The 26,701-nt window shown below is 43.0% G+C and overlaps 1 protein-coding gene across 1 annotated transcript in view; it reads left to right on the top strand.

The window, feature by feature from the left end:
• The window catches only part of LOC124796006 (facilitated trehalose transporter Tret1-like), a 45,558-nt gene that overhangs the window by 3,699 nt on the left and 15,158 nt on the right, over positions 1-26,701 (top strand). The window contains exon 2 of the mRNA XM_047260089.1: positions 19,979-20,387. Within this exon, the coding sequence (XP_047116045.1) occupies positions 19,979-20,387 (409 nt within the window). The remainder of the gene's footprint in view (positions 1-19,978; positions 20,388-26,701) is intronic.

Here is a 26,701-nt window from a genome sequence, read left to right as displayed (position 1 = left end):
CTACTTCTCAATCAAGTAGCTCCTCAGTTTGCCTCACGAGGGCTGAGTGCTCCCTGCTTGCCAACAGCGCTCGGCAGACCGGATCGTCACCTAGTGCACTACCTTTCATAATTTTTCTAAGTGGTGGTGAAGAAGCTGTATGGCGCTTTCCTATGGAAGCTGCTGAAGAAATAAGAAGGGAAACTTGTCATGCTCTTTTGAAACATCCTCCTCAATGCAGTAATATAACCTCTGAAGAAATAGCTGCACTAAAAATCTCCTAGAGGACCTGGACATAGTGGTATCCTTGTTTTGTTTTCTCATAATTTGCATTTGGAGAAGATGTATGACCTATTTAGTGATTCTATATAAAGGAATATTGATCACAACGCTACAGCACGTGTCCTACAGAAGACGTGTACACGCCTGAATTCGTCTTCGTTACCTTCAGAGTCGGTTAAGATGACATGAAAGAATACCACCAAGACTGTGTGGCCTTCCTAAGGTGCACTAAGATGGTATTCGTTTACGGCCTATAGTGATTAATATTGATGCCCCCACATATGATTTGCCGGCCGCGGTGGCCGTGCGGTTCTAGGCGCTTCAGTCCGGAACCGCGGGACTGCTACGGTCGCAGGTTCGAATCCTGCCTCGGGCATGGATGTGTGTGATGTCCGTAGGTTAGTTAGGTTTACGTAGTTCTAAGTTCTAGGGGACTGATGACCTAAGATGTTAAGTCCCATAGTGCTCAGAGCCATTTCAACCATTTGAACCCACATATGATTTAGTCAAGCATTTTGCTTTCTTGCCGAGACCATTGGTTGGCAAATGCCCAAATCATATACGGAAAGTATCCTATTGTATTAACAGACTGGGGTTCTCCATCTGAATCTTTTAGTGAGTTTTGATGTAGGATCTCGTTTTAAAAGGTACCTCTTGAGATTCCATGGCACTAACTGGTAAACAGTTTCAGGCAGCCATCACTGCTTTGTTTCGGCACGCTCTTCCCTCAATTTATTATTTGTTCAACCAAGGATATTTTGAACAGATTAACGGAGTCATCATGAGCAGCCCCTTGTCTCCTCTGGTGGCTAACTTTTCTATGGAGGATTTTGAGGAAAGAGCACTTGAATCAGTGGTTCTTAAACCAAGTATTTTTTGAGCTATGTGGATGATACTTTCATAGAGTAGCCCTATGGAGAAGATTGGTTAATGGAGTTTTTACATCATCTGAACTCCATTCATGAGAACATTCAGTTTACTATGCAGTTAGAGAGAGATGGTTGTCTCCCATTCCTCAATGTTTTGGTTGAGCAGAAGAGTGACAGATCTCTGGGACATTTTGGTTATCATAAGTCCACTCACACTGGTTTGTACTTACACTCTTCACGTTGCCATCATCCGTGACTGTGCTTAAAACCCTTGTACACAGAGCCTCTACAGTGTCGGATGCAGATTTTTTGCCTAAAGAGTTTGCACATTTAAGGCAGTGTTCAGACACAATGGATTCGCTACCCGGAAAAATTAACAGGGTATCCTCAGCTAAAACCAAGATCTGGGAAGTGGACGAAGAGGAGAACGTACCAGCAAAGTCCTTAGCTTTTCTTCCCTTCGTTGGAAATATTTCCTTCAAAATAGCGAGAACCCTTAGTAATTTTCAGGTGAAAGCGATTTTCAGCCCACCATCTACGATTGCGGACCTGCTGGAATCAGTGAAGGATAATTTTTTATTACGGAAGGCGGGAATTTGCAAAATATCTTGCCAGTGTGGTGTGGCCTATATAGGACAAACAACACGCACAGTGGGAGAACGCTGCATAGAACATAAACGTTGCACTCGCCTTTTGCAATCTAGCAAATCTGCAATTGCACAACATTGTATCTATCTCCAACGGACATTGAATGCAGTGTGATGAAACATTAATTTTGGCCACAGCCATATCTTTTTGGGACTCCATTATAAAAGAATTCGTTGAAGTATGCATCGTGAAATACAGGGTTATTACAAATGATTGAAGCGATTTCACAGCTCTACAATAACTTTATTATTTGAGATATTTTCACAATGCTTTGCACACACATACAAAAACTCAAAAAGTTTTTTTAGGCATTCACAAATGTTCGATATGTGCCCCTTTAGTGATTCGGCAGACATCAAGCCGATAATCAAGTTCCTCCCACACTCGGCGCAGCATGTCCCCATCAATGAGTTCGAAAGCATTGTTGATGCGAGCTCGGAGTTCTGGCACGTTTCTTGGTAGAGGAGGTTTAAACACTGAATCTTTCACATCACTATGCGTGAAACTTGCCCGCACGCGTTCAACAGTTTCTTCGCTCACTGCAGGCAGACCCGTTGATTTCCCCTTACAGAGGCATCCAGAAGCTTTAAATTGCGCATACAATCGCCGAATGGAGTTAGCAGTTGGTGGATCTTTGTTGAACTTCGTCCTGAAGTGTCGCTACACTGTTATGACTGACTGATGTGAGTGCATTTCAAGCACGACATACGCTTTCTTGGCTCCTGTCGCCATTTTGTCTCACTGCGCTCTCGAGCGCTCTGGCGGCAGAAACCTGAAGTGCGGCTTCAGCCGAACAAAACTTTATGAGTTTTTCTACGTATCTGTAGTGTGTCGTGACCATATGTCAATGAATGGAGCTACAGTGAATTTATGAAATCGCTTCAATCATTTGTAATAGCCCTGTATCTAATGAACCATATCAGCGGTTACTATCTGGATAATGGATGGAATCTCGTCATCTCGAAGCTATGCTCCAGGCGAATATGTCAATATACTTGATGGCTGAGGGGAGTGGCAACGCTGAAGACAGTTGGTCCTTGTAGTGCCACCAGTGGGGGCGCTGCCGCCGGGGCAGTGTGGTCCATCTGTCACCGTGACCGACACATGCGCGAAAGTACTCTCACCGCGCTATATAGGGTGGAGCGGAGAACGTCGTTGCCAGTATTCGATGGCCCACCTGAAGATGACTGGCAGGAATCCAGTCGAAATATTGTGGAGTGAAGTTTATGGCCGGCCGCGGTGGTCTAGCGGTTCTAGGCGCTCAGTCCGGAACCGCGCGACTGCTACGGTCGCAGGTTCGAATCCTGCCTCGGGCATGGGTGTTTGTGATGTCCTTAGGTTAGTTAGGTTTAAGTAGTTCTAAGTTCTAGGGGACTGATGACCTTAGAAGTTAAGTCCCATAGTGCTCAGAGCCATTTGAACCATTTTTGAAGTTTATGATGATCTGCTGCAATCCCGAAATCTCTTGAAACATTTAATTCACCGGGAAGATTTTAAATTTCACATCATCGAGGTAGTGACTGACGCATTCCCAGAATATGATACAATAGGCGAAACAGCACAGTGGCCCCAGTAGCTAAGCCAACAAACATAGGTTCCAACTGGTGCAAAATGCAGTAACATGCTTAGAATCCTAGGTGAACCGTATCTGGAAATATCAAGTACCGTGTAATAATAAGCAACAGCAAAACAGTTGTGCCAGTCAGGAAGTGGAACAGATTCCAGAATGATGTTTTGATTAAGTGCCCCATAATCAACAATCCTTGCCTTGTCTCTTGGGGACCAAAAATATTGGGGAGGCATAAGATAATACGGAAGGCCTAATAACCCCATCCCTAAACACGTGATTGATGTTTTATCGCAATATCCCCACTTCAGGGGTGTGGGCTAATCAAAATGAAGCTTGTCACACCAGAACATCATCAGTTACACAGATATTGTACTGAATCCTGCCCGAGACCCCAAACTGATTAGTGAAGACATCAGGCTAGTTGCCTGAGGTACTCAGCACCTGCCTAGCCTCAAACTCCCCCAGATGGCTCACAATGGATTTGGAATGACGATTTAAGCGAATTTACATTGCTAAGAATACGGCAAGAACAAAGGGCTGTCTTCTCTGAAAGACAAAACTTAAAGACGAAGGTCTTGCTACCAAAATCCAGCACGAAACCAGTCCACTGAATAAATTCACAACCGAGAAGTAGGGTTACAAATACATTCCTTACAACGACTAACTTAATAGACCAAAAAAGCTACAAGTAGATAATTTACCTCGACATCGCTTGTCTCTGGCTACACCTACCCATTTACCACCTGAAACCTGAGAAGCAGCAATTATGGTACAATAAGGAAACGGAATTATCCAAATCCAAAAGGCCACACACATGTCATTGATTGAGTTGGGCATGTATATGTATGGAATCGAAGAATGGTTAAGAGCGAGAACGCTAGCACAGCAAGCAGGAGGCTTACAGGGAATGGCCTTGGCTTGCTCTTGGACCTCTCTCGATGCGACACTCACGCATGAAATGACCCCCTCTTCCATATCAGAAGCGATCGCGGCGACTCAAGGAGTTAGGAGATGGATCACGGGTTTTATTAACTCGGCATTGACGCGCAGATTCTAGCTCTTCGAGTCAGTTACGCTCCTTATCGGTGAACCTAAATGCCTCCATAGAGGATACCAATTCATTCAGCTCAAGAAATATGGTGGACTTTCATTCAAAGCTAATACGCGAATGATCGTCCGGCCACATTCCCTGCAAAATACTTAAAACACTTTCATGTTCCATGACTCCCATCTTTAAAGTGGCGACAGCTATGTGGACACGCTCGATATACTCAGGCAAGATCTCGGTACGTGTCTGTACCTGCCAATAATGTTCACGCTCCAATTCATTCCCAAGACGATAACGTCACTTTTATCATACGACCTCTCAATTCATTCAACGTGCCCTAGCTCTAAAGTATTTCGGAAAACATGCCGCTCAACAATTCTCGAGTCAAGGGATATAATAAACGAGATATAACAGAATATGAAATTCGTAGCGCATTGGCATGGAGTTCAAAACGAACAGTCAAACGCATCATATTCTCAGTCTGGGTCAAATGATCACAGGACAGTTTAGAAATATCCTGAAGCAAATCCTTACTCGGATTCGGTAAGTTAGTAAACATGTCGGGGACTGATCTATTCAGAATTTGAACCTATTAAAAATTTGAACGTTTATGTCACTGATAGCCTGATCCGACCAACTCGCAAGGGACCACCATCTTCCATACTGCTCGTCTCCCCATCTAAACCCAATGTACTTGAGCTAACTTGTAACTCTTTCACCTGACCGAGCAATTGATTAACTACATCTTCTTGTTCGCTACTAAGCTGAAGGTACTTTAAATCGGCGAGACGTTTGTCCTAATGAAATAGTTGAGCCTGAACTGTAGATATCTGTTTACTTCGCCGATGATGTCAGGGGAAATATGAACAGGACTGCCCAACGGTGCACATAGCCTTGCTGCCAGTACCCCAACGGTGCCCTCAATCAGCTGTTGCTGTAACTTGAGCTCATACTGAAGCTGCTCCTGCTTTAAATAGGTCACGCCAAGGCATTCTGTACTCCATCCTCCTGTGGTGTTTTCCTGTAACAAATACGGTGAAATTTAGAAACAAGAAAATAGTGGTTAAGGCAATTCACATATGAAGCAATCAATGATGTCGAGAAGGCAAGACGACGCCTCATCGCCTTAGCCAGTAAGAAATAACCATGTTCTGCGTAATCAATTGAACTCCAGCAAGGATTAACAGAAATTCATGGAAGGCCTAGGCCCCAGGTTATGACGTCATTTCTTATTTGCCTAGTGATCCGCATAAACTATTTTTTTTTACAAACAACAACAATATTACAGCACAATAAAATATTTTTTTTGAATCAGTCGTCCTTAGAACAATGAGTGGAATGCCTTGGATTCAAGGGAGCACCATAGCTTAACCAATTTAACAACGACAAGTACAAATTTAGTAACTGGTAAAATATTTAAACACATTTAAATCTCTAAGTTAACAAAATGTTTTAAATTACAAATTAAAATCGAAGACAGTCTTTTGAGATAGCTGGCAAATTCAAGCGATACAAGAACCAGCAAATGACCTGGCTGACAAGGGAAAACTTGATACAGAAAGGGCACGGCACGAAAAGGGATCCAAGCCAAAAGACAAAAATACGCGAACTCTGAAAGATTTAGGCCCACACGAACCAGAGAAGAAAAAATTTAATTCAAACAGCAGTCACAGTGCCATTAAGGCTGCTTCACTCTAGGGAACGACAGCGGCCTGTCCCAAATGCAGTCCAGTAATATCGTGTGACCGTTGCGCTCACCCTTGTCACCCTGGGCCAATTGCACGCATAGATTGCAAAAACAGCAGCTGATCCCTCAGGCAGCAGCAGGGCGCTCGTAAAATAAGAGTCATGCCACAAGAAAATGTCTAGAAACACCAGCATGTCGAATAGCACGATAGCATACTTGAAACAAGAAGTTACCTGAACAAGTAATCAGAATAAGGTACAACAACAACTGGCGAACAGCGATTAACGGATTAAACTAGGAATTTCTAGAATAGTACAATTTAAAGACTGCCGAGAGCCAAGAATAAGTATATTAACCTAAACAAGCTACAAACATCGTTTGAGAAGATTTTAAACTTCCTTCCAGGTTACAATCCGGTTCTGTTAATACCGTAACAGTCAGATACCAGTACAAGATGGCCCGCGGACCCAATCAGGCTCCAAGAATCAGGCAGGGAATCTCTCTTTACAACAGCCAATGGTGTCAAACAAAATTTTACAGCCTACCAGCAGTACACCCGATATAATAATAGATGTGGCCAGATCAGAATCTAAAGCATAATTAAAAGAGCACGTTAATCGTAAATGTTCACGTCAGCACCAATTCCCACCGCACGTAACAAACGATGACAGTAATAATGTTAGGCATCATTTGGCAAGGAGTATAACTCTGTTAAAACCAAAGAATAAAAACCTGTCACCCCAATCGTCAAGCCCAGGGGCCACAATAAAGGTACTTTTTAGTAAAGCAACACAGTGAACACATATGTGGTCAGGCTCAAACATTTATATAAGCGATACACATCACACACTGGGGGATCCAGACTTCCCACAAAGCACGTATTCACGACTCAGGGAAGAAAGACGTAGGGCAGGCCAGTAACAACAGACAGCATGGTCCGACAACAGGAAAGATGTGTTCTTTCAGACCATCGAACTCAGCTAATCATAATCAAAGTCGTTCCCGTTGTCATGATTCCCTCAGAGCGAATCGGCGAAGACACCGACCACCGGCGCGTGACAGTACACGTTTCCTACAACCGACCTCCTTCCTCCTCGTACCCCGGTGTCTGTGCGTTTCAAAATCGCCGCCTTCCAGACGTTTCAAACCGGAAGACGCGGCGCAAGAGCGCTGTCTGGCGAGCAGAGGTAAAACGAACAAGAGATACGATCTACAGACCGCAGTCGATACCAGCCGACACGGCGCACGATTAGTGAAGCTGTGAAAACGATGGCACTGCCACCTACCGAACAATCGCCTTAACTTGAGGGAGCAGCAGTATCTAGAGTTAGAAGATGTAGCAGATCTTTCTCACGTCTGATAACTAGTTACGGATATGCAAGTTGCCTTCGTGACACAGAACTGATTGCAGTCGTGTCAGAACAACCGCACAGCGAAAAACTATGCGAGTCCAAAACCGGTGATTTTCAATTATTTACGCATAGAGTAAAACGCAGCGTGGGACGCATTTTTACTTTCCTTACTGAAGAACGTTTTACAGCAGCGCAGCAAATGACCTAACTTTAAACTTCCTGCTTTGCTTGAATCAAACATAGATGCGAACTCGATTTTCTGCTGGTTGCTGGTTTAGTCTTCTGAAAATCAAAGACTTGGACACGATCTTCTTGCATGGAATTCAGGAACTTCATGCGGATGAACACATAAGGTTTCGAAATAGTTCTACAGATGGTTTATGGATAAAGCGACGATTTCGAACACTTAGATTACCAGTTGTATCTCACTGCAAATTCTTCGAACAACGAGTAACTCAACTTCGAATTATCGCCGTAAATGCGAGCAATAATACGGACATTACCACCTCATTATTAGGCTGCGATGTGATCCTTACAATTTGAAATAATCAGTTTTTTTAATCAGTAGCTCCCTGCTCCAGTTTGAGAACAATTTCCTAGCCAAAAAACACGCAAATCCAAAATATGAGGGGTTTTACTTTTTATTCTTCAAGTAATTTTTTTTCGAAAAACCACTTCAGAAACTTATCCAAAAAACATGCAAATCCAAAATTGGGGGATTTTACTTTTTATGCTTCAAGTAATTTTTTTTTCGAAAAGCTACTTCAGAAACTTTCTTTCAGCAGCGTGGTTGATGACTCGATATTCATCTTTCTGCTTTCCTTGAATCAAACCTACGTGTAGTCGGCCGTTGTGACCGAGCGGTTCTAGGCGGTTCAGTCTGGAACCGCGCGACCGCTACGGTCGCAGGTTTGAATCCTGCCTCGGGCATGGATGTGTGTGATGTCCTTAGGTTAGTTAGGTTTAAGTAATTCTAAGTTCTATGCGACTGCTGACGTCAGAAGTTAAGTCCCATAGTGCTCAGAGCCATTTGAACCATCTTGTGGGTATAACATGTCTTGAAACTGACCAACTCATTTGTATAAAAAAAGGCAATTTTCACTTCTCGCCCACTCCCTGTATAAGTTTCTGTAGACGCTAATGATTGTGTGGATCACAAAATTCTACTTGGCATATTAAAGCATTAAGGCGTTAATGGGATCCCTCTTGGGTAAACGGAATCTTAACAGAATACAGAGGTTCTCAGTGACAGACTGTGTCTCAGGCATGGAACTATCCTCGTAAAGGGAGAACATAACATATGGAGTGCAGCGAGGATCGGTACGGGTCCGTTCTTATTTCGAAGGTACATAATGACCTTCCAAAGACTATAAATTGTAGTTCAAAGACTGTAATATTTGTTGGTGACATAGGCATACTACCTGAATGATGCTTATTACATTAATCAGCCAGAACATTATGACCACCTGCCTAATAGCCGGTATGTCGACAGAAATAAGCATGGGAGCAATTCCTTGGTAAGTCGCCGGAACGAGTTGCCATCACGTTTGCATACACAAATCACCAAATTCCCGTTAATTGCTGGAGGGGGAGGAAGATCCCACCTGTGTTTGATCGGGTTCAAATCTCGCCAGTTGTGGGGGGAGGGGCTGCATATCAATTGCAACACGTCACTGTGTTCTACATCTACATCTACATACATACTCCGCAATCCACCATACGGTGCGTGGCGGAGGGTGCCTCGTACCACAACTAGCATCTTCTCTCCCTGTTCCACTCCCAAACAGAACGAGGGAAAAATGACTGCCTATATGCCTCTGTACGAGCCCTAATTCTTATCCTATCTTTTGCCGCGAAATATAAGTTGACGGCAGTAAAATTTTACTGCAGACAGCCTCAAATGCTGGTTCTCTAAATTTCCTCAGTAGCGATTCACGAAAAGAACGCCTCCTTTCCTCCAGACTCCCACCCGAGTTCCTGATGCATTTCCGTAAAACTCGCGTGATGATCAAACCTACGAGTAACAAATCTAGCAGCCCGCCTCTGAATTGCTTTTATGTCCTCCCTCAATCCGAGCTGATAGGGATCCCAAACGCTCGAGCAGTACTCAAGAATAGGTCGTATTAGTGTTTTATAAGCAGTCCCCGTTACAGATGAACCATATCTTCCCAAAATTTTACCAATGAACCGAAGACGACTATCCGCCTTCCCCACAACTGCCTTACATGCTTGTCCCACTTCAATCGCTCGGCAATGTTATCCCCAAATATTTAATCGAGGTGACTGTGTCAAGCGCTACACTACTAATGGAGTATTCAAACATTACAGGATTCTTTTTCCTTCTCATCTGCATTAATTTACATTTATCTACATTTAGAGTTAGCTGCCATTCTTTACACCAATCACAAATCCTGTCCAAGTCATCTTGTATCCTCCTACAGTCACTCAACGACGACACCTTCCCGTACACCACAGCATCATCAGCAAACAGCAGCACATTGCTATCCACCCTATCCAAAAGATCATTTATGTAGATAGAAAACAACAGCGGATCTACCACACTTCCATGGGGCACCCTCACCTCCGATGAACACTCACCATCGAGGACAACGTACTGGGTTCCTCGAACCACTCCATCACACACGTGGCCTTACGACATGGCGCATTATCTTGTTGAAATTTGCCACTGCCACCAAGAAACATGATCGTCATGAAGGGACGTACGTCGTCTGCAGCAAGTGTACGATACTCTTTGGCCATCATGGTGCCTTGTACGATCTCCACTGGATGCCCAGGTGAACGTTCTCCAGAGCATAATGGAGCCGCCGCCTGCTAGTCTCCGTCCCGCAGTACGCCTGTCAAGGAGCTGTTCCTCTGGAAGACGACGGATTCGCGCCCTCCCATAGGCAGAACGGAGAAGGTATCGTGATTCATCAGACCATGCAACGCTCTCCCACTGCACCAGCGTCCAGAGCCTATGGCCACCTGGCCATTTCAGTCGCAGTTGCCGATGTCGTGGTGTTAACATTGGCACATGGATGGGTCGTTGGCTGTGGAGACCTATTGTTAGGAGCGTCCGGTGCGCTGTGTAATCAGACACACTTGTGCTCTGGACAACATGGTTGTGGAGATGAAGCAGCGATTAGTATGATTAACCAATTATTCAAAAACAGTCTTAATCGCATTTAGTATTATTATGCCGTCAACCGGCTTCAACCCGACGTAGGGGTCATATTATGGGCGTTTATACTGTGAAATTATGGACATCCGTCAGAAAGACTCCATTATACAACAGCTAAAATTACGTAAATTTAAAATATGTTACCCATTGGTCGACTGCTGGTGGTGTCACTCCTGTCTACATAACGGCAGGAAACTATGCGAGACTAACCCTTCGTATGGGCTTAAATAGCGTGCTGAGATCACGTGAATAGACGGCAACACCCCCAGCGGCGATCAAGTTATAGTGTTAATTATAAATAATTGTAACTCTTTTTAATTCGAATGGTTTCGTTTTCTGTTATTTACTGTCACTTACATTTATGTTAAACCAAGGTGACTAGTAATTACATATAATAAACTGCATTAAAAGCCGTTGATCGCCGCTGGAGGTGTTGCCGTCTATTCACGTGATCTCAGCAAGCTATTTAAGCCCATACGAAGGGTTAGTCTCGCATAGTTTCCTGCCGTTATGTAGACAGGAGTGACACCACCAGCAGTCGACCAATGGGTAACATATTTTAAATTTACGTAATTTTAGCTGTTGTATAATGGAGTCTTTCTGACGGATATCTATAATTTCACAGTGTAAACGCCCAGAAGATGACCCCTACGTCGGGTTGAGACCGGTTGACGGTATAATAATAATAAATGCGATTAAGACTGTTTTGAATAATTGACACTTGTACTCTGCCTAGCATTAAATTCTGATGGTAGTTTCGCCACAGTTTGCCGCCTGTCCTGTTCACCAGTCTGCCCAGCCTACGACGTCCGACATCTGTAATGAGAGGTGGCCGTCCAACACCACAACGTCTGGACGTGGTTTCACCTTGATTTCGCCACGTGTTGCAGACATTCACCATAACACTCCTAGAACACCCGACAGGTCGTACACTTTCCGAAATGCTCGTGTCGAGCCTCTGGGCCATTACAATTTACCCTCGGTCAAACTACGATAGATCGCGCGCCTTCCCCATTCTACACACAAGACAGCACGCTCACTGATACCACACGTACCGTGCGTGGGTCTGACTAGCAGCCATTCCTTGTCAAGCGACGCTGCTATCTTCTGTACGGTTTTACGACGGTGAGTCAAATGAAAACCTTAAATATTTTTTTAAATATCATTTATTGTGCAGAAGTGGTACAAAGCTGTATCACTTTTCAACATAATCTCCCTCACGCACAATGCAAGTCCTCCAGCGCTTACAAAGTGCGTAAATTCCTTTAGAACAAAATTGTTTTGGTAGTCCGCGCAACCACTCATGCACCGCGTGGCGTACCTCTTCATCAGAACGGAACTTCTTTCCTCCCATTGCGTCTTTGAGTGGTCCAAACATACGGAAATCACTTGGTGATGGGGAATGGTGCCATTCCTTGCTCGTTCTCTTCGTTTCCGGTTGGTTGGAAGTGATCCCAGGTTTCGTCCCCAGTAACGATTCTTGCAAGGAAGCCATCACCTTCTCGTTCAAAGCGCCGAAGAAGTTCTTCACAACCATCAACACGTCGTTCTCTCATTTGAGGAGTCAGCTGCCATGGCACCCATCTTGCAGACACTTTGTGAAACTGGACCACATCATGCACATTGTGGTGTGCTGACCCATGACTAATCTGTAAACATGCTGCAATGTCATTCAGTGTCACTCGGCGGTTTCCTTCACTATGGATTCAACTGCTGGAATGTTCTGTGGAGTCACAACTCGTTGTGCCTGACCTGAACGGGGAGCATCTTCCACTGAAGCCACACAATTTGCGAACTTCCTACTCCATTCGTAGACTTGCTGCTGTGACAAACATGCAACACCGTACTGAACTTTCATTCGTCGATGAATTTCAATAGGTTTCGCACCTTCACTACGCAAAAACCGAATAACAGAACGCTGTTCTTCCCTGGTGCAAGTCGCAAGTGGGGCGGCCATCTTTATACTGATACTGCGACAGTATGTGTGCATCTGCATTATGCTGCCACCTGCAGGCCATTCTGCACGCTATTTGTAGCACGCTTACCAACTTACAGGATAACGTCGCGAAATTTCGATTTGTTATTACAAATTTAAGGTTTCATTTGACTCACCCTCGTATATTGATTGTAGGTTGGTAATAATAATGTTCTGGCTGATCAGTGTAAATGGCACTCTCAATTTATTCACAGTTTTGATTTCTTTGGATTACGAAATGGTCTTTGCAAACTTTTCGCAAAGATATCCTGTAGTCAGTAATGGACAGCTAGTGCAAGATCTCCCAGTCATCTCTCTGTGAGACACTCCTGAAGTAATGTGTTTCACGTCTGGCGAGTTCGACTTGCTTTCAACCAATGAGAGTAGCGCGCCGTCAAGTTGTCCATGTGGCTGAGAGTGTTTGAATTCGTATTCTACCCCTCACGCCAAAGCGAGGAAGTTGAAGCAATTTGGAGGTGGTAGCTGCAGTTCTAGAGATCTTTTGGTGACACTGCTGCAGTTATTTGCAGAGGCTGTTAGTAGTCAACGATTAATACATTTAACTCATGTGATACTCGTTTTCATACATGTATTTTTCAAACTTTCCGAATGCTGAATTGATGATGAACTGCAAACGTGATCTCTGCCTAGGCACGCGATGTTGCACAAGCACAGAGGTAGTTTATTCTTCATAAAATGGAACCTTATTACAGGATCTTGTCGTAGTTACTCAATCCGATGCATTATCGTCATTCTTTCATATATTTTAGATTATTCATTGTCTTACTGGGATACGTGCACAGAAAACTTCTATTTTTATGGCTGCTGGAAATTCGATTCAAGTCCATGTGTATTGTGATTCTCACGCATTGCATGTTCCTGTTAGCCCACTTTCAAGTTAATACAGTGTATCGGTTCACTATTACTGTCCTTCATGTCTGTTCTCCCAAGTCATTTATTTAATTTTCGTATGCAATACGGTACTGATGCACGCTTTGTGTAGCGCCATATTGAACTCACTTGTTGGCAACATCCCCTTTGTCTATTGAATGATTATTCATGGTACAGAGAATGAAAAAGCTCAATCATGAACAGCTCTCCTGCGTTATTAGTAATAAACATACCGTCTTCTTGCTTGACTACACCGAGGTGATAAGTCATGGGATGGCGATATGCACATAAAAAGTGGTCCATTGATCGTGACTGGGCCAAATATCTCACGAAATAAGCGTCAAACGAAAAAACTACATAGAACGAAACTCGTCTAGACTGAAGGGGGAAACCAGATGGCGCTATGGTTGGCCCGCTAGATGGCGCTGCCATAGGTCAAACGGATATCAACTGCGTTTTTTTAAATAGGAACCCCCATTTTTTATTACATATACGTGTAGTACCTAAAGAAATATGAATGTTTTAGTTGGACCACTTTTTTCGCTTTGTGATAGATGGCACTGTAATAGTTACAAACATACGGGTCACTATTTTAGACGAACAGTTGGTAATAGGTAGGTTTTTTAAATTGAAATACAGAACGTAGGTACGTTTGAACATTTTATTTCGGTTGTTCCAATATGATACATGTACCTTTGTGAACTTACCATTTCTGAGAACGCATGCTGTTACAGCGTGATTACCTGTAAATACCACATTAATGCAATAAATGCTCAAAAGGATGTCTGTCAACCGCAAGGCATTTGGCAATACGTGTAACCACATTCCTCTCAACAGCGAGTAGTTCGCCTTCCGTAATGTTCGCACATGCATTGACAATGCGCTGACGCATGTTGTCAGGCGTTGTCGGTGGATCACGGTAGCAAATGTCCTTCAACTTTCCCCACAGAAAGAAATCCGGGGACGTCAGATCCGGTGAACGTGCAGGCCATGGTATGGTGCTTCGACGACCAATCCACCTGTCATGAAATATGCTATTCAATACCGCTTCAACCGCACGCGAGCTATGTGCCTGACATCCATCATGTTGGAAGTACATCGCCATTCTGCCAAGCAGTGAAACATCTTGTAGTAACATCGGCAGAACATTTCTTAAGAAATCAGCATACATTGCACCATTTAGATTGCCATCGAAAAAATGGGGGCCAATTATCCTTCCTCCCATAATGCCGCACCATTCTTTAACCCGCCAAGGTCGCTGATGTCCCACTAGTCGCAGCCATCGTGGATTTTCCGTTGCCCAATAGTGCATATTAAGCCGGTTTACGTTAGCGCTGTTGGTGAATGACGCTTCGTCGCTAAATAGAACGCGTACAAAAAATCTGTCATCGTCCTGTAATTTCTCTTGTGCCCAGTGGCAGAGCCGTACGCGACGTTCAAAGTCGTTGCCATGCAATTCCTGGTGCAGAGAAATATGGTACGGCTGCAATCGATGTTGATGTAGCATTCTCAACACCAACGTTTTTGAGATTCCCGATTCTCGCGCAATTTGTCTGCCACTGATGTGCGGATTAGCCGCGACAACAGCTAAAACACGTACTTGGGCATCATCATTTGTTGCAGGTCGTGGTTGACGTTTCACATGTTGCTGAACACTTCCTCTTTCCTTAAACAACGTAACTATCCGGCGAACGGTCCGGACACTTGGATGATGTCGTCCAGGATCGCAATTGGTAAACGGTCCATTTTAACACGGGTAATGTATCACGAAGCAAATACCGTCCGCACTGGCGGTATGTTACGTGATACCACATACTTACACGTTTGTGACTATTACAGCGCCATCTGTCACAAGGCGAAAAAAGTCGTCCAACTAAAACATTCATATTTCTTTACGTACTACACGTATATGTAATAAAAAATGGGGGTTCCTATTCAAAAAAACGCACTTGATATCCGTTTGACCTATGGCAGCGCCATCTAGCGGGCCAACCATAGCGCCATCTGGTTTCCCCCTTCAATCTAGACGGGTTTCGTTCTTTGTAGTTTTTTCGTTTTATGCTTATTTCGTGAGATATTTGGCCCGGTCACTATCAACGGACCACCCTGTATACAAAATGGCGTTAGTAGTGTGTACACAAGGTATAAAAAGCGCAGTGCACTATCAAGCTGAATGTATACTCAACTCATTCGTGTGAAAACGTTTCCGACATGATTACAGCCGTACTACGTGAATTAACTGAACGCGGAATGTAGTTGTACCTAGATGCATGGGACATGCCATTTCGGAAATAGTTAGGGAATTTAGTCTTCCGAGATCCACATTGTCAAGAGTGTGCAGAGAATACCAAATTTCAAGCGTTTCTCTCACCATGGACATCGCAGTGGCCGATAGCCTTCGCATAACGGCCGAGAGCAGCGGCATTCGCGTAGAATTGTCAGTGCTAACAGACAAGCAAGACTGCATGAAATAACCACAGACATCAAGGTGGGACGTACGACCAACGTATCCGTTAGGACAATACGACGAAATCTGACGTTAATAGGCTATGGCAGCAGACGACCCAGTCACATAAGCTACACTTGTAAATTTCGAGCTGCTTGTTTTATTGTAAGGTGCATTCTACTGTAACTGCTCCTTTTCTCACTATTTAAGATCTGATGGAGTTATGAAATTGTTTATTGGGTCATAAACATTACTATACAAGGCATAGATTCAACAAATCGGGGCTTAATCTATGACACTAATGTTAGTAGACCAGTTCTTAACACAGTGTGCCATAATCTAGGGTCCAAATTCAGCCCCAGCAGACACAGCTTAGATTTCAGCTGGAGAAGCATACAGGTAGATCGTACCTTATTCTCGCAAAGTCTCATGCAATTTCAAAACATCAATAGTGACCTGTTAGTACCATAGGTAGGCGTTAATGGCCATACGCCAATGAAACAGATTGTGAAAAATAACTTGGTGTCCAGCTGAATACTGACCAGCCGCTGTGACCGAGCGGTTCTAGGCGCTTCAGTCTGGAACCTCTCTGCTGCTACGGTCGCAGGTTCGAATGTCCTTAGGGACTGATGTCCTCAAATATTAAGTCCCATAGTGCTTAGAGCCATTTGAACCATTTTTTCCAGCTGGATACCAAGTTAAAACGGAGTCAACATACGAAGCTCAATTCAGCGTGTTATACCTTTAGAAGCCTGGTTGTCCTATGGTATGGTATTCTGTGGAGCCACAATGAAAGACACAAAAATATTTTTCATCTAGGCTCTATCTCCTTGTCTAGGTTGTGGAATGGTGTTACAACTCCCTTGGGAAGGTATTCAACAAGCTCTAGTCTACAATAAAACATGAAACTGAGAATTGAAAAAAAATATTTCTTATTAGGCTTTTTTTTACAAAGTTTCTGAATATCTGGATTCTACGATTGAAAAGTTCTGTCACCTACATGGCAAGTAGTTGTCTTCCTTGTAAAGTTGCATGGCAAGTAGTACTGTCCCGTAAATAGAACTCATTTTCTTTGAGAAACACCATTGCAGGCAAGTAATATTAAGCTACCAATTGCAGGTAAGCAGCAGCTGTATAGTAAACTGAGAAGGTAGCAGCATTTTGCACAGTACCAACTTTCTTTCTGCTTTACTCGATTACATTTAGCTGTAATAAGCATGAGTAACATTGAGCATTATTGTGATATTTTGCTGATAATAGACCATACACATTAAGTATAGATAGTTTCAATATTATTTTTTTATCTATGGTATACCTTGACTCGTTCCACGTTCCTTAAGGTTCTCCTTGTTGATAGTATTAGCATGGTGTATAAGTTCGTATCGTTTTTGTGTTGCATGTTGGTATTCCGATTGCTATGTGTTTATCTATCGATTGTGATTCTTTATTTATAGTTCACTGTTGCTATATGTATTTACATATTGTCAGTTTTCATTAGGAGATAGTGAATGGAGCCGTGGGTGCTAGAACATGGGTGGCCAAGTGAAGAAATAGAAGCATTTCCGACATATTTTTCTGTTTGTGTTCAGTAGACGGATGACAAGAGCGGCGGCAACCAGAAACATTTGCACCCTGTACGGGGATAATGCCATTAGCCAGAGCGTCGCAATAAAATGGCTGTCTCGTTTTAAGGAGGATGGTTTTAACATTTGCGACTCTCCACATTCAGGAAGATCTTCGGCGTTTGATCAAGATCGCTTAAAGACATTAATCCACAATGATCTACGCCAGTACACTCGAGAACTGGCATATGTGATGAGCTGTGATCATTCCACCATGGTGCTACATATTCATGCAACAGGGAGGATTCAAAAATCAGGTGTATGGGTACCGCACACTCTAAGCCAAAATCGCAAAAATTAGGAGCATCTCTGCTACCTCGTCATCAACTGGCTCATGACAAACATCGACCACTCCTATCCTGTATAGTTATTGGTGACGAGAAATGTTGTCTAAAATAAGAGAAAGCAAGGAATTGCTGAGCCCAAACAAAGCAGCAGCTCCCCATACAAAGACGTGCGTGCAACCACAAAAGATAATGTTATGTATCTGGCGGAACAGCGACAGTGTAACGTACAAAGAATTGCTTCTGCAAAGTGTAACCATCACTGTTGACATTTATTGTCAACAACTGAGATATCTTGCAGAGCAGTGTAAGAACAACGACCAAAAAGAGTGCGAGAAGTGATGCTACTCCACAATGACACCCGCCTGCATTCTAATAGACCGTAAAAAAAAACACTATACAGGAGTTGGGTCGGGAAGCCATTCTGCATCCACCTTATTCACCTGGTCTTGCGCCCTCAGGTTTGCAACTTTTCTGCTCCCTATCAAACAACCTTGAAGGAACTTCCTTTCTGGAAGAAAATATGCTCCGTTCATGACTCCACGAGTTTTTCGCCTCAAAGCTATATGATTTTTACAGTCGTGAAATCGAAAAGTTTCTCCACAATTGGCATACTGATGAAGATAATGTGGGAGAACGTATTATTGATGACTAAAGTCTCTGTTATGTGTATCTGTTGTGATTATTAAACTTGTGGAGAAATGCTACAAACTTACGTACGAACCTAATATTTACAGAACACGATGAATGAGTGAATATTTAGGGGTATAGAAGAATATTAAGTGGTTTGAGATCCATCATGCACTATTTTAAGAAACGTTTTTGGAGCAGTGATCAAAAATTTTGAAAATTTTTCTTTTTAAAATTCAGTCTTGATCACACCACGTATGTTACAAGAACATAGGTGATCGGTTTCGGTCATATCACATGACCATCATCAGATCTGTAATTTAATTTAGAAAGTAATAGAAACCTTACTAGATTGACAATAAAATATGACAAAATGGTTATAAGGATAAAATACAATAAGACGTGTTATACCCATGGCATCCTTAAAAGATGGTAGGTGGAGCACTCTTGTCAGCTGCTCCGATGTCAACTGGTGCCAGCAAGTGACGAGCATACGCTTAAATACGAATATGCTCCGCCTACCTCTTCTCCCTCCACCTCACGTCAACCAATCAGTATAAAATATGTTCACATAATCGTCAAAACGTAAAAAAGTACAATAATAACATTAAATAATTATGTATAATATATCTCTTTACAACCATGCAATTACTTAAATATTGTATAAAATATCAATTAAAAGCTTTAAAATACATCGTCTGTGCAGTTATTTTAAAGCTTTTAATTGATATTTTATACAATATTTAAGTAATTGCATGGTTGTAAAGAGATATATTATACATAACTATTTTATGCTATTATTGCACTTTGTTTTTTTTTACGTTTTGACGATTATGTAAGCCCATTTTATACTGATTGGTTGACGTGAGGCGGAGGGAAGAGAGGTAGGCGTATGCTCGTCACTTGCTGGCATCAGTTGACATCGGAGCAGCTGACAAGAGTGCCCCACCTACCATCTTCGAAGGATGCCATGGGTATAACACATCTTATTGTATTTTATCCTTATAACCATTTTGTCATATTTTATTGTCAATCTAGTAAGGTTTCTATTACTTTCTAAATTAAATTACAGGTCTGATGATAGTCATGTGATTTGACCGAAACCGGTCACCTATGTTCTTGTCACATACGTGGTGTGATCAAGACTGAATTTTAAAAAGAAAAATCATCATGCACTAATTATGTCATGTAGCACTCATTTGGAGCACATAAACTCTGACAGTGTTGGTTCATATGAGTAGCTGGAATGAGGAGGAAACATAGTAAAAGGTAACAAATTTTTTGACTGTTGTTATTGGCCGCCGGCCGCTGTGGCTGAGCGGTTCTAGGCACTTCAGACCGGAACCGCGCTGCTGCTACGGTCGCAGATTCGAATCCTGCCTCGGGCATGGATGTGTGTGATGTCCTTAGGTTAGTTAGGTTTAAGTAGTTCTCAGTTCTAGGGGACTGATGACCTCAGATGTTAAGTCCCATGGTGCTTGCAGCCATTTGAACCATTTGTTGTCGGCCGACAGGTGCTGTTTGCTCGCTCGGCGGGTATGCTGATAGCATCACGGCTGGTGGCTGGTCTGGGCGTTGGGGCCAGCATCTGCCTGGTACCGATGTACGTGGGGGAGGTGGCCGAGGCCAAGGTGCGGGGGATGCTCGGCACTGTCTTCCAGTTCGCCAATAGCGTCGGTTTCCTCGTGTCCTACAGCATGGGCCCCTACATGTCCTACTCGGTCGTGGCCATCGTGTCGGCCACCGTGCCAGTCCTCTTCATGCTGGGCTTCCTGTGGATGCCTGAGTCACCATACTTCTTGGCTCTGCGTGGAAGGGACGAGGAAGCCGAGAGCGCCTTGAGGAGGCTGCGAGGTGCCGTGTCTGAGGAAGCCATCCAGGAGGAGCTCGGCATTGTGCAGAAGTACGTCAAGGAGCAGCGAGGTGAGGGGCTGCACCTTACTTTGGATCTCACGTCAGACAGCTGTACTGATAATGGATGTTTTGCTTGTTAGTATAAAATTATATGGCATCATTAATTAAACATACGATGAAATTCACCCAAAAATTAAGTTTCCCACTCCATCAGAAAATAGCAGATCATAAATTGAGAGACATGTATGTGACAGATGAAGAACATTGCAATGAACACTTACACTACTGGCCATTAAAATTGCTACAGCAAGAAGAAATGCAGATGATCAACGGGTATTCATTGGACAAATGTACTATTCTAGAACTGACATGTGATTACATTTTCACGCAATTTGGGTGCATAGATCCTGAGAAATCACTACCCGTAACAACCACCTCTGGCCGTAATAACGGCCTTGATACGCCTGTTCATTGAGTCAAACAGAGCTTCGATGGCGTGTACAGGTACAGCTGCACATATAGCTTCAACAAGATATCACAGTTCATCAAGAGTTGTGACGGACGTATTGTGACGAGCCAGCTGCTCGGCCACCATTGACCAGACGTTTTCAGTTGGTGAGAGATCTGGAGATTGTGCTGGCCATGGCAGCAGTCGAACATTTTCTGTATCCAGAAAGGCCATTACAGGACCTGCAACATGCGGTCGTGCATTGTCCTGCTGAAAAGTGGGGTTTCGCAGGGATCGAATGTAGGGTAGAGCCACTGGTCGTAACACATGTGAAATGTACCGTCCACTGTTCAAAGTGCCGTCAATGCGAACAAGAGGAGACCGAGACGTGTAACCAGTGGCACCCCATACCATCACACCGATTGATACGCCAGTATGGCGATGACGAATACACGCTTCCAGTGTGCGTTCACCGCAGTGTCGCCGAACACGGATGTGACCATCATGATGCTGTAAACAGAACCGGGATTCATCCGAAAAAATGACGTTTCGCCATTCGTGCACCGTGGTTCGTCGTTGAGTACACCATCGCAGGCCCTCCTGCCTGTGATGCAGCGTCAAGGGTAACCGCAGCCATGGTCTCCGAGCTGATAGTCCATGCTGCTGCAAACGTCGTCGAACTGTTGATGCAGATGGTTGTTGCCTTGCAAACGTCCCCATCTGTTGACTCAGGGATCGAGACGTGGCTGCACGATCCGCTACAGCCATGCTGATAAGATGCCTGTCATCTCGCCTGCTAGTGATACGAGGCCGTTGGGATCCAACACGACGTTCCGTATTGCCCTCCTGAGCCCACCGATTCCATATTCCGCTAGCAATCATTGGATCTCGACCAACGCGAGCAGCAATGTCGCCTTATGATAAACCGCAATCGCGATAGGCTACACTCGGAACTTTATCAAAGTCGGAACATGATGGTACGCATTTCTCCTCCTTACACGAGGCATCACAACAACGCTTCACCAGGCAACGCCGGTCTACTGCTGTTTGTGTATGAGAAATCGGTTGGAAACGTTCCTCATGTCAGCACGTTGTAGGTGTCGCCACCGGCGCCAACGCTGTGCGAATGCTTTGTAAAGCTAATCATTTGCATATCACATCATCTTCTTCCTGTCAGTTAAATTTCGCATCTGTAGCATTTCATCTTCGTGGTGTAGCAATTTTAATGGCCAGTAGCGTATTTCCATGTTGAGTGGCTATTTTATGTAGTGAAGGATTTTGTTCTTGGAGAACTTATTAACATTTATTGCAATGCTAATTATAACTGATCCATTTCATTTGAATTTTAGCAATCAAGTACACAATAACTGCTTTTACTTCCACAAACTTTATCTCTTCTGAACCATTGATGGTAATTATTCTTAAAAACAAATAATTATTGCTGACTACCAAATGGGGCCAGTATGATGTGCTAGCATCGAGGAACTGGTGGCTTCAATGCTACGTACATTAGATGTCATCCCTGGACAGCAATCAGTCATATACAGCTTATTATCTATAGATAACTGTTCTAATTCTCTGTCTACGAACTATCATCAACAGTGTGTAAGAATTGGTGCAAGTTATGCAGACATCAGCACTGAATCTACAAGAAAGTAATTATAACCAAGAAACAAATATGTTCTGTAATCGTACAGATAACTGACATCAGTGAGAGTCGTCCGAAGTTCGAGGAATGTGGGCTCCTCAGTCAATTTGGCTCAAGGTAAACTTCAGCGACAGAGCCACTGGATAGTACTTTTTAAACAATTCTTCTTCTTCTTCTTCTTTCGATTTCGGCCATCTTTGGACCACGTTCAACAATTCACTTGCCCGGCTTTTTGATCTTTTTTTCTCTCTTCCCAATATTTCCTCATCATTTTCGAGTGGTTCCTCCTCCGCTCTTCCGACCATTTCCTGTTATTATTCTTTAGTTTCGTTTCTTCTGGAAAACACTTAATTTCGTTCACTATTTGTCTAAACTTTTCCCTGTCCCTGATTGACTCACGGGTGACATTAAAATAGGCCAAATCCTTTTTCACCATCTGTATCCATTTATTGTTGGTTTTTTCGTTCCTGTTACTATGTTCAAACACTTTTCTTGTTAGTCTGTTTCCATCCATCCTCGACAGGTGACCATAAAACGTTAGTCTGCGTTTACGCATTGCCTCACTCACTTTCTCAATAGTTTTGTATATTTCCTTATTACTCTTTAGCTTGTACTCTTCTCCAATCTTTCTCGCTCCTAATATTTTTCTCAAAATTTTCCTTTCTTTCTTTTCCATGTTTTCTATTTCCCCCTTTTTGTTAAGAGTTAGGCACTCCGATGCATACAGGCATTCTGGTCTAATGACAGTTTTATAATGTCTTAATTTAGCTTGAATCGAAATGTTTTTTTTGTTATATATGTCTTTGGTTTTTTGAAAAGCAAATTCCATTTTCCTTGCTCTCGCCTGGTTTGCACTCTTGTCTAAACCATTCACTTGAATTATTTCACCTAAATACTTAAATTTTTCTACTCTCTTAATATTGCCGTATTTAGTAATAAGATTTTTCTTGTTATTTCTATGATTAGACATATACACGGTTTTTTCAAATGAAATCTGCAGTCCAGCTCTGGCCGAAACTTCTTGTAGTTTCTCCAGGTAGTTCTGAGCTATTTCTTCGTTTTCTGTAATTATTGCCAGATCGTCTGCAAAAGCTAAACAGTCCACTTCTATTTTTTCTTTTTTTGTTCCAATTCTGATGTCATTCTTGGTGCCTTTGAGTTGTTCTTTCCATATTCTCAATATCTTTTCCAGTACGCAGTTGAAGAGGATTGGGGATAAACCATCACCTTGTCTAACACCTGTTTTAATTTCGAACTTCCTTGAAATTTCACCCATAAATTTAACTTTGGCCTTACTGTTTGTTAGCGTCTGTTTGATAATTTGAATTGTTTTCGTATCGACCCCAAATTCTTCCAATACTTTCAGTAATGTTTCTCTATCTACCGAGTCGTATGCTTTTTTGAAATCTACAAATACTATTGCAAATCTCTGGCCTCTTGAGATTCTGTAACGAATTAGTGTTTTCAGGTTAAATATTTGTTCAACACAGGATCTACCTTGTCTAAAACCTGCTTGATATTCACCTATTTTTTTATCCAGAACTGGCTCCACGATTTGAAGTAATTTCCTTGACAAAATTTTGTATCCTACTGGTAGTAGCGAGATCCCTCTATAATTATTAACATTCATCTTATCTTTAAACAATTCATTTTTTAAAAATATAATCCCTTTTTCGTTGAAAAGTAACTCTAATCTTTTTTCAGTTGCACTAAGTGCTTTCCACTATCATAGGACATACGTCATGAGCTAGTAGTTGCAAACTTCATGCTTTTGAAAGTGCTTTTTCTTAAGTGTTGTTTCATCCCCCTTACCTCAGCAATAGAAGTGTCTCTCCCTTCAGCCAAAGCCATATTAAAATACGTGATTCAAAAGGACATAATTTCAGATAGGCTTTTACAATTATTAAAATGTATTTGTCGCGCTTTACATTCTGAATTAAGAAACCTGTATAATGAAATACAAATAAAAATAATAAGATGGTGCAGAAAGGTAACAGTCTTAAGAAGAATGGCTACATTTCACACAAACTTGAAGGATGTGCATAGAGAAGAGATAGTTGTTAGTAGGCTGTTTAGGTTTTTAATTTGGTAACACCACGTAGTGCTCTGTATGAAAATTGCTGACTGCGCTGTGTGCAGTCTGTGACTGGTTGGACTCATTGGAAAATTCGCGTGTATTCTAGTTGGATGTGAACAGTGCGTAGCGTTGGGCAGTTGGAGGTGAGCCGTCAGCAGTGGTGGATACGGAGAGAGAGATGCCAAAGTTTTGAGAAGTTGCTATAAGCGGACGATCTGGACGTGTGTCCACTAGAAAAAGGAAATTTGTAAAGATGGATGTCATGAATTTTTATATATAATATATATGTGATGACTTTTGAAGACTATTAAGATAAATACATTGTTTGTTCTCTATCAAAATCATTCATTTGCTAACTATGTCTATCAGTAGTTAGTGCCTTCAGTAGTTAGAATCTTTTATTTAGCTGGCAGTATTGGCGCTCGCTGTATTGCAGTAGTTCGAGTAACGAAGATTTTTGTAAGTGATTCGTGAAAGGTATAGGTTATTGTTAGTCAGGGCCATTCTTTTGTAGGGATTATTGAAAGTCAGACTGCGTTGCGCTAAAAATATTGTGTGGCAGTTTAGTGACGATCAGAAGAAGTAAAGAGAAAACTGTCTGAGTACTTTGTGTTTTACAGAGTTGTTTCTGCATCAAATAACGTAGAAGTTTACCAGCACAGTCTTTCATAATTTTTCAAAGTGTACGTTTCATAGTTAAAAAGGAAAGTTTGGCCGGCCGCTGGGGCCAAGCGGTTTTAGGCGCTTCAGACCGTAACCGCGCTGCTACTGCAGTCCCAAGTTCGAATCCTGCCTCGGGCATAGATGTGTGTCATGTCCTTCAGTTAGTTAGGTTTAAGTAGTACTAAGTCTAGAGGACTGATGACCTCAGATGTGAAGTCCCATAGTGCTTAGAGCCATTTGAACCATTTTTGGAAAGTTTAGATATTCTGTAGTGTCGTTGCGTTTGGGTATATGACAAAAGGGTCTGGTGGGTTGGAGCTGTAGATGTGATGGCAGAACGGTAGTGGATGCTACGAGGCAGAAATAGAGAAGGGACTGGGCTGTAGAATCAGCTGTGATATCATGACGAAAGGGTCAGTGAAGAGAGGAAGGTAGGGAGCTGTATTACATGATACGACTGGAAGGATGATTTGGATTTGATAGGGTGGATAAATGTCAAGATAGATGTCATTCTCTGGGACAAGGAGTTGGATGCAGTTATGAAGTCGGGAGATCAGAAGCAGAGTAAGTGTACACTACTGGCCATTAAAATTGCTACACCAAGAGGAAATGCAGATGATAAACGAATGTTCATTGGACAAATATATTATACTAGAACTGACATGTGATTACATTTTCACGCAATTTGGGTGCATAGATCCTGAGAAATCATTACTCAGAACAACCACCTCTGGCCGTAATAAAGGCCTTGATACGCCTGGGCATCGAGTCAAACAGATCTTGGATGGCGTGTACAGCTACAGCTACCCATGCAGGTTCAACACGATACCACAGTTCATCAAGAGTAATGACTGGCGTGTTGTGACGAGCCAGTTGCTCGGCCACCATTGACCAGAGTTTTCAATTGGTGAGAGATCTGGAGAATGTGCTGGCCAGGGCAGCAGTGGAACATTTTCTGTATCCAGAAAGACCCGTACAGGACCTGCAACATGCGGTCGTGCATTGTCTTGCTGAAATGTAGGCTTTCGCAGCGACCGAATGATGGGTAGAGCCACGGATCGTAACGCATCTGAAATGTAACGTCCACTGTTCAAAGTGCCGTCAATGCGAACAAGAAGTGACCCAGACGTGTAACCAATGGCACCCCATACCATCACGCTGGGTGATACGCCAGTATGGCAATGACGAATACACGCTTCCAAAGTGCGTTCATCGCGATGTCGCCAAACACGGATGCGACCATCATGATGCTGTAAACAGGACCTGGATTTATCCGAGAAAATGACGTTTTGCCATTCGTGCACCCAGGTTCGTCGTTGAGTACACCATCTCAGGCGCTCGTGTCTGTGATGCAGCGTCAAGGGTATCCGCAACCATGGTCTCCGAGTTGATAATCCATACTGCTGCAAACGTCGTCGAACTGTTCGTGCAGATGGTTGTTGTCTCTTGACTCAGGGTTCGAGACGGGGCTGCACGATCCGTTACAGCCTTGCGGATAAGATGCCTGTCATCTCGACTGCTAGTGATACGAGGCCGTTGGGGTCCAG

This window comes from Schistocerca piceifrons, chromosome 4, assembly GCF_021461385.2.
Source record: "Schistocerca piceifrons isolate TAMUIC-IGC-003096 chromosome 4, iqSchPice1.1, whole genome shotgun sequence".
NCBI lineage: Eukaryota > Metazoa > Arthropoda > Insecta > Orthoptera > Acrididae > Schistocerca > Schistocerca piceifrons.
The sequence above is the reverse complement of the archived record's forward strand: the minus strand, read 5'-3'. Positions and strand labels throughout refer to the sequence as shown.